At 56.9% G+C, this 14,153-nt stretch overlaps 5 protein-coding genes across 5 annotated transcripts; 1 reads left to right on the top strand and 4 right to left on the bottom strand.

Annotated features, from left to right (window-relative positions):
- Positions 1-488: 488 nt before the first annotated feature.
- CGGC5_v011859 (uncharacterized protein) lies at positions 489-2,407 on the bottom strand (the record flags this gene model as incomplete). Its single annotated transcript, XM_032030629.1, has 2 exons — positions 489-2,146; positions 2,317-2,407. The coding sequence occupies 2 exons, from the start codon at positions 2,405-2,407 to the stop codon at positions 489-491; spliced, it is 1,749 nt and encodes a 582-aa protein (XP_031889551.1).
- Positions 2,408-5,961: 3,554 nt separating this feature from the next.
- Positions 5,962-7,091, top strand: lys12 (Homoisocitrate dehydrogenase; the record flags this gene model as incomplete). The annotated part of the gene is made up of 2 exons (XM_032030628.1): positions 5,962-5,986; positions 6,046-7,091. The coding sequence occupies 2 exons, from the start codon at positions 5,962-5,964 to the stop codon at positions 7,089-7,091; spliced, it is 1,071 nt and encodes a 356-aa protein (XP_031889550.1).
- Positions 7,092-8,435: 1,344 nt separating this feature from the next.
- On the bottom strand, positions 8,436-10,887 carry CGGC5_v011857 (Elongation factor G; the record flags this gene model as incomplete). The annotated part of the gene is made up of 2 exons (XM_032030627.1): positions 8,436-8,490; positions 8,549-10,887. 2 exons carry the CDS (start codon positions 10,885-10,887, stop codon positions 8,436-8,438), a joined length of 2,394 nt encoding a protein of 797 aa, XP_031889545.1.
- A 343-nt stretch (positions 10,888-11,230) lies between these two features.
- vioD-1 (Capreomycidine synthase) lies at positions 11,231-12,486 on the bottom strand (the record flags this gene model as incomplete). Its single annotated transcript, XM_066152609.1, has 2 exons — positions 11,231-11,944; positions 12,013-12,486. 2 exons carry the CDS (start codon positions 12,484-12,486, stop codon positions 11,231-11,233), a joined length of 1,188 nt encoding a protein of 395 aa, XP_066007900.1.
- An 874-nt stretch (positions 12,487-13,360) lies between these two features.
- On the bottom strand, positions 13,361-13,776 carry CGGC5_v011855 (uncharacterized protein; the record flags this gene model as incomplete). The annotated part of the gene is made up of 4 exons (XM_066152608.1): positions 13,361-13,420; positions 13,490-13,495; positions 13,576-13,612; positions 13,679-13,776. The coding sequence occupies 4 exons, from the start codon at positions 13,774-13,776 to the stop codon at positions 13,361-13,363; spliced, it is 201 nt and encodes a 66-aa protein (XP_066007901.1).
- Positions 13,777-14,153: the final 377 nt, after the last annotated feature.

Below are 14,153 nucleotides of genomic sequence, written 5' to 3'. Positions count from 1 at the left end.
GGGGTTTTGGACGAAGACGAGGACTCGGTCCGCAAACGGATAGACGAATGGCCTCAAAAATGGCGTCTTGGGGAAAAGGCACCAAAAAGGGACAAACGGGCGGCCGATTTGTAGACGCCCGGTGGGAGACATGTCCTCCACGTACTGTACAAAATCTGTATTTTGTAGAAAACATGAACACACCATTTCACGCTTCACTTTGCCCCGGCCCTGTTACAGCGCTTAAAGTGCACATGCACCGAAGACTATCATCACAAGAAGAAGGAGCTTCAATCGCCGAAGTGAAAATGCTTGCGAGTGGTATTCATTCTCTATAACTAATCTTAATCCTTGGGCTCCAGACACCAACTTATTGCTCCGGAACCCCTAAAAAAAACTCTCACGAACGAAGAAATTTACGCCTTTTTGTCGGTCAGGTATCATGGTACACCCCAATCGTCTAAACTATACACTTGCCTCCACCCCTCTTCAACACGCTACACGCTTCTTTATGCTGTCTCAGTCTTGACTTCTGTGGTCGCCACGCTGGAAGCAGGAGCCTCGTTCTGCTCCTCGACGGTCTCCTCAAGGAGCTCCTCAAACTCATCCGGGCTCTTTAGCTCGTGGGTGTCTCCCTCATCAATGGACAGTCTCGCCGCTCGCTGCGTGAGCTCATCGAACTCGGGAGACTCAGGGCGATCCTCGTTGACGCCGTCGGATCCAGACGTAACGGCGGCACTGGGCTCGGGGTCAGAGGTCTTGTCCGAAGAAGACTCCTCAGGAATAGGCTCCGGTGTGACCGGTGCCTTGACTGGCTCCGGCTCAGGCTTGACCTCGACAGGCTCCTCGGCCTTGTCAACAACCTCAGCCACCTTCTCAACCGTCTCAACCTGAGCGGTTTCGGCCGCCACCTCCTCAATCGAGGTCTCCCTCTTGGTGAAGGGGCTTCCTGTACGAACGGACTCGGGAGAGCGCTTGATGGTTCTTCTCGGGCTTCTCGAGACGGATGAAGCTTTGCCGCTGCCTTGCGTGGAGCTGCGGTGTCTGGGAGGCGTGACGGGGGCCTTCTCGGTGGTCTTGGAGCTCGAGCTCTGGGTCGGACGCATCATACGCGCCAGGAAGTTCTCGTCGACCTCCTTCTCCTTCTTGGTGATAGGGTGATCCTGAAGAGGCTTCTTCGGCGGGGGTCCAATGCTGGGCCTGGGCCGATTGATGACCGAATTCTGGCGCTTCAGAGTCTTGTGCGGCCCGGCACCGGCGGCGCTCGCTCTGCTAGCCGGGCGGCCCTGGTTGCCGGAGGAGCGAGAGAGGGTCTCACGGGGAGCTTCTCCCTTGACCTTGGAGACAGACGCGGCAGTCGGGGCCATGAGGGACGCCGGAAGTCTCACGGGCCTTGTGGGAGACTTGACCTTGGGCTTAACAAAGCCGGCGCCGCTGGGCGGGGTAACGTTCACGGGGGCGGGCTTCTTGTTTGATCCCGCCGTCTTCGCGCCAGTCTTTGGCGTGCTAGTTGCCGGCTTCTCGGGGGTTTTCTTGGCCGGGTCATGGGCCGCCTTGGGGGCGCTCAGCTTCGAGCCGGATTGAGGCAGCGCGGGTGCCTTGGTGGTGGTCGGAGACCTCGTGGGCGTCTTCGATCTCGCCTTGATTGCGGCAGGGGGCGCGAGGCTTTTCGGAGCAGGCTTTGCGGTGCTTTTAGCCTTGGCGGCCGGCTTCGCCGTGTCGGCGGCAGCTGCAGCTGCGCCGTTGGTAGGTGCGGAGGGGGTCTTCTCGGTCGGGTCTCCGGGGAGAAGCTCGGGCGTGGGCGTCTCGATGTCGACGTGCTTGTCGGGATTGTGGCTTGGCTTGTCGGTCACGGCGCCGAGGCTTCGGGTGGCAGCTTGGGGAGAGCCCTTCGTCGCGTCAGGGCGGCGAGGAGACTCGGGAATGGTCTCGCTGACAACACTGGCCTTGAAGCCGCCGGAAGTCTCCTCGGTGGCCATTGTCTTGTCGGATTGGCCAGAGACAGACGCCTCTCCCTCGGTGTGGCTGCTCAGGCGCCGCTGAGACAAGCTCGACTCATTGCTGGGGTCTCGGCGAAGTCCGACTCTGCCGTCCTTCTCGACGGCTACGAAGCTGGTGCGAATCTTGGAGAGGGGGCGGGCTGGAGGCGGAGGGGTTTCGGTGCCGTCTGGGAAGGTTATGCGGTTAGCAAAGCTTCAGAACGGGACGCGATTACAAGAAGACAATATGGGTGCAGTTCATAGCGAATAGTGCTGCGAGGGGCGACTTGCAAGCTGGAGCATCGCAGTGCAGCTGTGCAGGGCAAACGAGAGAAGAAGAGTGGTGGGCAGCACTTACTGGAAGAAAGTCCAGGCGATCTACCTCGATCTGGCGGGCTCGCGTCCTGTTTCTGCTCGAACATTGCCCGCAAGTTCTTGACTGCGGACATGGCGACGGTGTCGGGTCGCTGCCTTGCGACGAGGTACTCTGCTAAACTCTCGGTGGAAGCTGTAAGGGAGGTTGGAGTTGCGACGAGTATCTCGTTGGGCGATATGTTGGGCGAAGAAAGCGCGGCGCAAGATGCTCAAGGGCTATAAGGAGGAACTCGGCGCTGGAGTGTTTCCAGCACGCAGGCGCATGCCGAGTCAGGTTCGTATCTGCGGAGAAGGCGGAAGCAGGCTTCGAAGTCGGGCAGCGGTCACGACGTGTGAGCTTTTTCGAAGTCGTGGGTTTGGGGGCTGAGCGGGAGGGAGAAAGTGGGAGAGAAGGGCAGGATTGGATTCGGGGGCGGCGGTGTCAGTTCAGCGAGGCGAGGCAGGCAGGCAGACAGACGATGGATGATCAGCAGCGTTGTGGGTATTTCGAGCTGGGTTTGTGTGGAGTTGTAGGCGGGTGAGAGACGGGAGAGCAGCGAGGTGCTATGCTAAATGCATGATCTGTAGAAGAGGAAGATTGCGAAAGCTGTCTTGTCTCGATGTCTGGGGGGAGTGCTGTGGTGTTGTGTGCTGCAAGTGGTGCGTGTGTGGTTGGTGTCTCAGTCAGAGTCTCTCTCGTCTGGTGTTTGGTGTCCAGTAGTTCCAGTCCCGTCTCCCCTCGGTGGGCGCGTTTGTCCGTCCACTTGGTTCAGGTCCCGTCGGGTCTGTGGTCTCCTAGGTTCAGTGCGAACAGAGGAGAAAATGGAACGGCCACGGTCAGGGTGTGTGAGGTGCGGTACGGATACTCGTGGGTGCGGGTGGTTCGAGAAGGGGACAGGTGAGGTTGCTTGTTCATCAGGGCTAGCATTTAAATTACGGCCACCCCATAATCCCATAATCATAATCAGAAGGGACTGGATCGATCAAAAAGCCCACCACGCGGTAGGCCACTATTTGCCAATTCGAACGCACCAGACCACCGCGGTCTGCTCGTGTAGGGCCTGCTAGATCCTCGGCGTCATGTACTATCTGCTTAACTTTGGGATAGATACCTCATCACCAAGAGCGAGAGTTGTACACTAATACAATACAGAGTCACAGAGTAGGTAAGGTACACTCTAGCATTAGGGGGAGGGGGGCGGCGTTGTGAGGGGTGTGTGCGAGCATTCAGGGGTTCCCATACATGCACATGCTCATTCGCTGCTACACTGCCAAACCGACCCGACGCCAGCTCACTGTCACAGACTTAGCTCGTCTTCAACATGAGGCGGTGGGTGGTGGGTGGTGTTGGCGACGCGTTTATGTAAGGACTGGTGCATGGCATATGCAGTTTATGCCTGTATGCATCATGTACACTGCCTACCTTACAGGCTTACACAGCTATGGAACACAGCCAGCCAGACGAATGGTTCGCGTTCACTGCAACGCCGCGGTGCGCGTCCCCAGCCTCCCAGTCCTAAGAAAGAACATGCAGGAGCTCCAACGGCGGGCATCCACTGGCCATTCCAGCTGCTCTCGCTTGTCGAAATGCCTGCAGGGCCTCAAATGGGAGATCCATTGGCCCAGGGTCGTCGAACATGGTTCTGGAAGCTGCTCATTAACGGCCAGTGCCTCTTGGTCAGCGAGGGTCTCCCCCAGGGCCCCAATCCTCCCTTTTTGAAGAATTGTCATTTGAGCACATGAAAACCACAGAGGGGGTGGGCGGTGATAGGTCCCAGGGTGCCAACAATATGAGGTACTCATTACCTTACGCGAGTACTTTTGAAGACACATCACAAGTCAAACACAACCTCACAGCTCACTGTTGGCAGCCGGACCCCCTTTTCCATCCAACCATCCCTCCAGACTCCGTTCCCCTCTATCCCTTGGCTTGGTGGTGCTTGCCCTTGTAGGAAAATGCCCCTCCTACCTCTCGCTGCCCTCACCTGAAGTGTTCGGGGAGTCTGTCGTGTCTGTCTGTTGTCCCAGGCCGTGTGATGCCGCCGTCGCCGCGGTTTAGTCCGCAGCTGCAGCTGCATCTGCAGCTAGTGCCTGACTGTTGGGCGCGGCAGGATCGACAAAAAGGGGAAATTCGGTAGCAATGTCGGTTTGGCAGCCGTCGGATGCCGCCAACCGGGCGCAATGACGAGACGGCGCTGACAACTTACAGCGGTAGCTCTGGTAACTTATCAAAAGTGAAGCACGCCTACAAACGGTCTCTGAGGTGATGGACATGAACGCCGCCGGACGAGCTTTCTTTCCCTCTCTCAGGTCCATATCTTTAATCTTTTTTCATTACCTAGTGGGAAGGCTAGGTACAGCTCCAATGCACGGTCTCCTGTTTCACAGTCTCTCTTCTTCTCATCCGCTGTGCATTAGTGCGTCTGCTGGACTGCGAGCTTACCGCCTCTTGCCGCTTAACCCGTTTATCAGAATATGCATTATTCAGAAAAGGGGCAACGGTCAGGAGCGACGCGAAACACGGCTCAGGGAGAGAAAGAAAGAAGAAAAAAAAAAAAAAAAAAAAAAAAGGGTTGGCGTTCTTGTTTACTCGAGCGGCTTTCTTTATCCCTAGCTTATCCGGCTGCTCTGGCAACTGAGCCCTCCACCGTTTGACAGTGAGAGACAAAGATCAAAGAAAATGACAGTCCATCAATCATCCTTGGGATCACGCAAAAAAGAAGATCGGAAAAAAAAAGTCATGTATCTGGAACGCGACTCCGGTCTGCAGCACGGCCCCCTTTTTGCCTTCCATTTCCCACCTCGGGAGGGAAGAGCTTCCCCTCTCGCAATGCTCTGGAAGCTCTCTGGAAGCTCTTCAATCCCGGCACGCCCGCGCTGTTCCCTCTGTTCTCCAACGCGCTAGAAGCGAAGAATGTGGGGAGTCTCTCAGGGGTTGTCACATCCCCTCGGCCGCTAACCGGCGACAACCTTGCCCATATAATTTCCGTCTGTGAGGCCCCAAGTTTGCTGTGCTGCGTCAATTGACTCGCTCCATGCTCATTGCTGCTCGCGGCCTGACCTGACCCGACCCAGGCACCATACGGATGCACTACTGTGCCGTACATTTGTACCCTTAGGGCAAGTTCGTTGATGAGAAGGTAGATCGTAGGGCCGGCTAATGGTGAAGGACTGTGGCCCGAGTACCCGGGGCGTGCCGCGGGGATGGGTAGCATTCCGGGAATCAAATAGGCACTCACTCAATCTCTGAAGCTCGCTTTCTAGCGGTGCAGGGCGAACAGCGCATCAACGGCCGACACCAGACCGTCCAGTACCGCCGTAAACACGCTGTCCAAGATGAGATGCGAAAGCGAATCATGCGCCTCGTTGCAGCGCTGGAGAGGACCAACAAAAAGTTCACCTTGAAAGAACCTGACGCAATGGCGCGGAAGTAGCCGCGGTTTGAAAGCTCCGATGTGTTGGACCCTGCTCCAAGAATAACGGCCGCCCGTTGGTCGCTCGCCGAACGGCCCTCGGTGTGGCTGGCCCGACCTCCGATATCGACCGTCCATGCAGGTAACTTTTTTTGCGTCTCGGCTGTGAATGAGTCGGGCTTCGTTTCCTTCAACCAGAAGACAATCCACCCGCTGGCCGCCAATTGAAGCCCATCATGTCTGTCAGAACTCTCAGAATCGGTAGGACCCCCGTGGAAAAACTCAATTGGCCAATTCCGCATTTACTAAACATTTCCCAGGCCTGATCCCCGGTGACGGCATCGGCAAGGAGGTCATCCCCGCCGGCCGCCGCATCCTCGAGGCCCTCCCCGCTTCCCTCGGCCTCAAGTTCGAGTTCACCGACCTCAAGGCCGGTTTTGAGACCTTCGAGCAGACGGGCGCCGCCCTCCCCGACAAGACCGTCGAGATCCTCAAGAACGAGTGCGATGGCGCCCTCTTCGGGGCCGTCTCCTCCCCCACTACCCCGCGCAAGGGCTACTCCTCCCCCATCGTCGGCCTGCGCAAGAAGCTCGACCTCTACGCCAACGTCCGCCCCGTCAAGTCCGTCTCCACCGACCGCAAGCTGATCGACATGGTCATCGTCCGCGAGAACACCGAGGACCTGTACGTCAAGGAGGAGAAGACCTACGACGGCCCCAACGGCAAGATCGCCGAGGCCATCAAGCGCATCAGCGAGAACGCCTCCCACCGCATCGCCGCCATGGCCGGTGAGATTGCCCTCCGCCGCCAGAACGTCCGCGCCACCGGTGCATCCAGCATCCACAGCAGCCCCCTCGTCACCATCACCCACAAGTCCAACGTCCTCTCCCAGACCGACGGCCTCTTCCGCCAGACCGCCAAGCAGGCCCTCGCCAACCCCAAGTTCTCCAGCGTCAAGGTCGAGGAGCAGATTGTCGACTCCATGGTCTACAAGCTCTTCCGCCAGCCCGAGGACTACGACGTCATCGTCGCCCCCAACTTGTACGGCGACATCCTCTCTGACGGCGCCGCCGCCCTCGTCGGTTCTCTTGGTCTCGTCCCCAGCGCCAACGTCGGTGAGGGTTTCGCCATGGGCGAGCCCTGCCACGGCTCTGCCCCTGACATCCAGGGCATGGACATTGCCAACCCCATCGCCACCCTTCGCAGCGCTGCCGTGATGCTCGAGTTCCTGAACGAGGAGGCTGCCGCCGCCAAGATCTACGCCGCTGTTGACGCCAACCTGGAGGAGGGCAAGCTCCTCACCCCTGATCTCGGTGGCTCTGCCAAGACCAGCGAGGTTGTCGCCGACGTTCTCCGTAGAATGTAAGGTGTCGTGTTGACATAAAATTTGGAATGAGGCAACTTCCGTGACTGGATATGGCAGTCGGCGCAGGCAGCTGCGTCTTTGATACCTACCATATTACTAAAAGTACTTGTTTGACCTAGCAACTCTGGGTACTCATCGCTCTTTCCTGCCGTGCAATGAGTGAAATTTCTCTTCCGTAGACCTTGCGCGCATGCTCCTGCTTAAACACACGGTCCAAAAGGTCATTGCTCAGAATTTCCTCCCAGCAACCCTACAAATGCCAGCCATCGCCACTAGCATGAGCTTCGTGGCCTCTTACGCTTCCATCATCCCTATCCCTCCCTCGTCTCAGCCCCAGAGCCGGAGCTCTCTTGCATTAGACACCGACAACGGCGAAAATGCCAAGACTCACCACCGGCTGGCCGACTGGCTCAAGCAAAAAGCCCGACTGAAGCCATCCCGACACCATCAAGCTCCACAAGAATCAGCTTCGATGCCCGAGCCAGAGAAGATTGAAGCAGTTCCAACACCGACACCCACATACGCGACAACCGAGAAAGCAACGAGAAAAGCAGACAACTGCTTCGGGTTGAGCTGCTTTGGTCATCCCAGTACCAGGCGTGATCGACGTCCAACACCCTACGTATACACATGGCAAACAACGGAGGCAGACAGTATGCTTCCAAGCAGAGCATCAAGCCGTGTTTCAAGGGGCCCAAGCAAGAGGATGATTGTGCAAAATGTTTGAGTATCGCTTGAAGTTTAGCATTTCCGCCGAGGATCCTGGGGATCGTTCGCTGGAGTATGTCATGGCAGCCGGGAGAAAGTTGGGAAGGACAACAGCCCGAAGTCTATCGCCAATAACAATCAACCCTATCACATCCTCCTCACGCAGACAACAGTAGTTTCGCTGTCTTAGAGTGTCGACACCTATAGTTGCAGAAAGCTTCCTCCAACCTCTTTTCATCAGCCCTCGACGTTAACGTCCCCCAGAGTCGCCATATTGCTAAGATTGATAAAAGCACAAGACGAAAACGGAGACATGATGGGGACGGTTGCACGGAAAGCACATTGGGAGAGACGAGGTCTGTATTTCTTCAAAGTCTAGTTTCTATCATGAATCACGTTACCCCGCAAGCCTTTCTTTTCAAGGCTTCAGGGTGATTTTCGTCCAGGCTCTACATTCCTGGTGTATGACATTAGATAGATATACATGTATGTACGCCGCTCAAATAGGCGACATACGACCGACCATTCTCGGCGAGCTCATGACGCCGAGCGGCGGTCCGCTGTTGATACACGACGTGATGCCACAAACGGGCCACGGATTTGATACAAGGACCCAGTGGGGGTAGCCAATGTGGCTTACTTGGTACGCTTGGCAGCCAACTCCTTCTGGTAGTTGGCGATGAGCTCCTTTCTGGGGGGGATTGTTAGCATGCATAATACACAAACATCAGATGGGCAAGGAGACGTACTGGAGGTGGGGAGGAGCAGCGGCGTAGTGGCTGAACTCCATGGAGAACTCGCCCTTGCCCTGGGTGGCGGCACGGAGCTGAGAGCTGAAGCCGAACATGGCGTTGAGACTGCAGTCGGCGATGAGGGTGAAGTCCTCGGTGCCGACCTCGGTGTCGTGGATGGTGGCGTTGCGCTTGTTCATGAGCATGATGATGTTACCCTGGAACTCGTTGGGGGCGGTGATGGTGGTCTTCATCAGGGGCTCGAGGACCTGGCCGCCGGCCTCGTCGAAGGCCTTGCGGAAAGCCATCTGGGTGGCCAGGCTGAAGGCGTGATCGGAGGAATCAGTAACGTGGGTGGAACCGTCGTTGACAATCATCTTGGTACCAATGACCCTGTGGCCGAGGAGGGGACCCCTCTCGGTGACCTCCTCGAAGCCCTTGCCGCAAGCGGAAAGGAACTTGTCGGGAATGGTGCCACCGACCACCTGAGTCTCGAAGTAGTTCTTCTCGGGGTCCTCGAAGGGCTCGATCCAGCCAGCGACACGGGCGTAGTCACCAGGGCCACCGGACTGTCTCTTGAAGAGGAAGTCGTAGTCGGTCCTGCGGGAGATGGTCTCGCGGTACGACACGCGGGGCTTGCCGGTCTCGCAGTCGACCTTGTACTCGCGGCGGAGACGCTCGACGTAAATCTCGAGATGCAGTTCGCCCATGCCGGAGATGATGGTCTCCTCGGACTCCTCGTCGACGTGCAGACGGAAGGTGGGGTCCTCGCGCTGGAAGCGGTTCATGGCCTTGGAGAAGTTGTCGGCGTCGCTGGTGCGCTTGGGCTTGATGGACAGCGACATGACGGCGTCGGGGACGAACATGGAGGACATGGTGTAGGGCAGGTTTCCGTCGGTGAAGGTGTCGCCGGAGGCGCAGTCGACGCCGAAGACAGCGCAGATCTCGCCGGCGCCGATCTCGTTGACGTCCTCCATCTCGTTGGAGTGCATGCGGACGATGCGGGGGATGCGGACCTTCTTGTCGGTGCGGGAGTTGAACAGGTAGGATCCCTTGCGGAGCTTGCCCTGGTAGACGCGGATGTAGGTGAGCTGGCCGTAGTTGTTCTCCTCGAGCTTGAAGGCGAGTCCGACGAAGGGGAGCGAGTTGTAGGGCACCAGCTTGACCTCGGTCTCGTCGCGCTTCCTGTCCAGAGCCTTGTTCTCGACCTCGGAGGGGTTGGGCAGGTAGTCACAGACAGCGTCGAGGACGGTCTGGATACCCTTGTCGGCGAGGGCGGAACCCATCATGACGGGGGAGAACTTCAGGGCGATGGTAGAACGGCGGATGGCGGCCTTGATTTGGGGAATGGTAGGGGTCTGCTCCTCGAGGAAGATTTCGGCAATCTCGTCGTCGACGTCGGCAAGCTTCTCGATGAGTTCCTGGCGCTTCTCCTCGACGATGTCCGCGTAGCCGTTGGGGACCTCAGCGACCCTGACCTGGGTGCCACGGGGGCCCTCAAAGTAGTAAGCCTTCTTCTCGATGATGTCAATGACGCCCTGGAACTCGTTCTCGGCACCGATGGGGACCTGGATCGCGGCCGCGGGGATCTTGAGCTTCTTGTTGATCTGCTCGACGGCCTTCCAGGGGTTGGCACCCATGCGGTCCATCTTGTTCACAAAGCTGATGCGGGGGACGTTGTAGCGCTTCATCTGACGGTCGACGGTGATGGTTTGGGACTGGACACCGCTGACGGCGCAGAGAATCATGACGGCACCGTCGAGAACACGCAGAGCGCGCTCGACCTCGATGGTGAAGTCAATGTGACCGGGGGTATCGATGATGTTGATGTGGTATGTTTCGTCTTTTCCGTTTTCCTTCTTGGTCCAGTCGGCGAAGGTAGCCGCAGACTGGATGGTGATGCCTTTTTCTCTCTCGAGATCCATAGAGTCCATCTTGGCGCCGACGGAGTCCTTTCCGCGGACCTCGTGGATAGCCTTGATCTTGCCAGAGTAGAAGAGAACTCGCTCGGTACATGTCGTCTTTCCGGAGTCGATGTGGGCGGCGATACCGATATTGCGCACGCGGGAGAGACGCTGGGCCTCCTCGGGGCTCATCTTGGCGGCGACGACCTCGGGGGTCAGGGCAGCGGCGTTCTCCTGAGCCAGCTTCAAAGCCTCTTGGGCGGCAGACCGCACGCGGGGGGTCGTGGAGAATGCACGCCTCGCGAGCTTCCATGATGCCGGGGTCGCTTGAGTGGTGGCGGCGGCAGGAGCAGCAGCCTTCACGTTGACGGCGATGCTGAAAGGCCGACTCGAAGGCTTTGCGCCTGTAAAGAGGCCGCCATTCGGCACTCTGACGGCCCTGGGAGCCCTCATCGTGACCAAAAGCGTATGCGGCGTATACAGAAGGGAAAGAATGGAGTAGGTAGAACTACGAAAAGAGGGAGATGGGACCCATTGGAGACAGGATGGTCTGATAGCGCACTTTTTTTGCAATCCCACACAATGCATGCGAAACTTTTTTTGCAGGGGTCCGAATTCGCGCCGGCCGCGACGGCACGTGTTTTCGTGGAGAAGTGGGGCATTCCCGGAGCTGGACGAATCGCTGCTGCGGGATTACACCGGCCGGTTCAACGGCGACGGGTCAGGCATTTGGTGGCATTCACGAATGGCATTCTTTTCTTTCAATCATTGTCTTGTGGATTTCAATGTTTCTCGGCTATGAAAGATTGGCCTCCACGTATTTCTCGAGCTTCTCCAGGGCTTCCTTGAGCACCTCCGTGTGGCACACATAGCCAATGCGGACATAGCCCGGGAAGTCCTTCCCGTCTCCGAAGCACCTGGACCCAGGTACGAAGAACACCTTCGTTTTGTTGAGAACATCCAGACAAAACTTGACATCATCTACCGGCTTTCCGCCATGGGTGAATTGGACAAATGCCGTGGTTCCCGCCTTGGGCTTGACCCATGAGCAGACGTTCTTATGCTTTTCGATGAAGGCTTCTAGCAACGCCTTGTTCTTGTTAGCGAGCGCGACGTTACGCTTCAGCAATGGCCTGCAGACTGGCTGCGAAAGGGCGTAAGAAGCGATCTGGTCATCTATCTGAGACACGCTTATGGTGGTGTAGTCTCTTGCTGAAGCGATTGCCTGGATGGTGCCCTTGTCTTTTGATGCGATCCAGCCGATCCGGATGCCAGCCAACGCATAAGACTTGGACATGGAACCTGTGACGATAACCTTTTCGTAGCCAAAGGTGGTGACCGGAGGCGGCACTTCGGAGCCATCCTCGAAGAAGTTGTGGAACAACGGGCGGTAAACCTCGTCTGAGAAGAGGATGAGGTTGTGATTTTTGGCAAAGGCGACGATGTCCTTGAGCACTGTGATGGGGATTGGTGCTCCTGTGGGGTTATTGGGATTGTTGATGATGATCATCTGCAATACTATTAGTCAACAAAACCATAGAGGATGAGAGAGAGGAATGCCTTTGTATTTGACTTCACGAGACCCTCAAGTTCTTTGACATCGGGGACAAAGCCATTCTCCTTCTTCAATCTCCATAGTGAGACATCCGCGCCCAGACTCTCGGGAACGCCATAGAGCTGTTGATACGTGGGATACACACAGATGACGTGGTCGCTGGGGTTGACGAGGGTGTAGAGCAACAGGAAGTTGGCTCCGATAGCGCCTTGGGTGATGAGAACATCGTCCTGTTCAAGAATGCTTCGGGCTCCCGAACCGTCACTACCGCACAGTTGGGCAACCCGTTGTCGGAGGGGATCAGAGCCGCGAATGGGTCCGTAGACGAGCTTGGTGGAGAAGTCGATCGGGCCTGGAGCGCTCTTGTCCTCGGAGAGTGCCATCAACTCATCCACGGAGACGGAGGCGGCGCAGGTTTCGGCGATGTTGAGGCATCCCGGGGTAGTCTCATACTCGTCCATCCATTGCTCCACCTCGAAGGCCGCAATTCGGACCATGTTGAAGGATTCCGCTATAGGGAACAATTGACAACTCGATGGGCAGTAGTGAAGACGGTTTCGGTAGACGAAATCGTAGAACTGAATTGACACAATGCCAAGGCCTTACGGAGACCGAATTCGAGGTTCTCAAACAGTTGCTAGCGGTAACTTTGAAGACCGCTTCGACCTTTTAACGTGGGAGTACGTATCGGGTGCTGCGCGTGAATTCCGAGAGCACGGGCGACATGTCAGACACCAGCGCCCTCCCGCAGTCTAATGCATGACAACGACCCGTCAACAGGGCGCCAGGCGCGCATAGGCTTGATAGGAACCGGCAGCACTAAGAAACCAGCCGGAGGGTCTAAGGGCAGAGAAACAGACGGATCGGTTCCCCTAAGAGAGTTTGGGAATGAGTATTCAGATCCGAGCCAGGGTTGCATTGGTACAGCAGCTTGAGCAAGATCAGACTGCGTGGGCTTAGAGCTATGACCTGCCGGAATCACTTTCCGCCACATGCCCAAGAGACCCGACTCACGCAAAAGAAAGAGATAAAGCGTCTATGGCCGGCTCGAATTGATTTCACTTTGCCAATCCTTTGATGATAGCGGACTACAAGACGGTAGATCGGACTGTAAACCTCTATCTTGGCGCCTTTGGATTTCACTAAGTGGAATGCTTAAAAGCATGTTGAGAAGCCCACTAGAAACATGCCACCGGGGAATTCGAGTGCCTCGGCTGTGGCTTAGATGGGCTACCGCTCACGAGACCAGTCCTCTGGCCGCAATGTCAAGTCGTAGCTGAACCAACAACTGTTTGGTCTGGCCTGACTTTTGGCCATGCTCTTCCCTTCTTCTTGAGTTACAAACCACATTGGCGGACGGTCGGGTGGGATCTAGACATCCTTGTTGCGAGGCTTCTCCACACTTCCCCAGCTCTCGAATCCGCCCAGGATCTGACGGCAGTGTCAGTCGTCGCAGAAAGCATGATTTTGAGAGGGCGGGGTCCTGTCCTGGATGCTGACTATATACTGTATTCATCCGAGAGAAGGAGTTGGCCATGTCGCAGCCAAGACACGCTGTTCTTTTGCTAGAGGTACCAGTCGTTGACATGGCGGGACAGATGTCCACCCTTGGGCATGTGTGGGCTGAAGATTAACATGTCAGATGGACTGCGTAATGTTCTGTGCTTGTCTTGTCAACATGTGGCTTACTTTGCGCTTAGGACCGGATTCGCATTGCGAGGCGTCGTTTCAATGGGCAATTCGCCGCCAGATGAGCGGGTAGATTTTAGCAACAGTGTAATGCTCATGGATCTGGCTCCTGGCGTGTTCCCTGTTGTCTGCCTCTCACAAATACAGGTACAGACAGACAGATTGTTGGGGGTTATTCTTAGCGTCAGTCTGCCCGCCGTCCCGTCCCACGCAGCTGGTTGCCTGAGCGGGCAGCGGAAAACAGCGCAACCAAGATCAGGCACCCGAACTCTGTTGCGTTGTGTTTGTACTTCCATGTGGAAGCACTTGTTGGAGTTCAGCCACCCCACGGGACGCTGGTGCGTGTTTCCGACAGGCGCAGTGGGGTAGACGTGTCCACTGTGACGCCACCGTACAGGTGTCCAGGTCGCTGTAACTGAGGTGTGCGGCGCGTTGCTGGGCGGCGGAACGTGGGACGTGGGAGCCAAGCGGGCAC

Source organism: Colletotrichum fructicola, assembly GCF_000319635.2.
Source record: "Colletotrichum fructicola Nara gc5 chromosome Unknown KSG_Nara_v1_contig07, whole genome shotgun sequence".
In the NCBI taxonomy this organism is placed as follows: Eukaryota; Fungi; Ascomycota; class Sordariomycetes; order Glomerellales; family Glomerellaceae; genus Colletotrichum; species Colletotrichum fructicola.
Note: the sequence above shows the minus strand (reverse complement) of the source record. Positions and strands in the feature narration are given on the sequence as shown.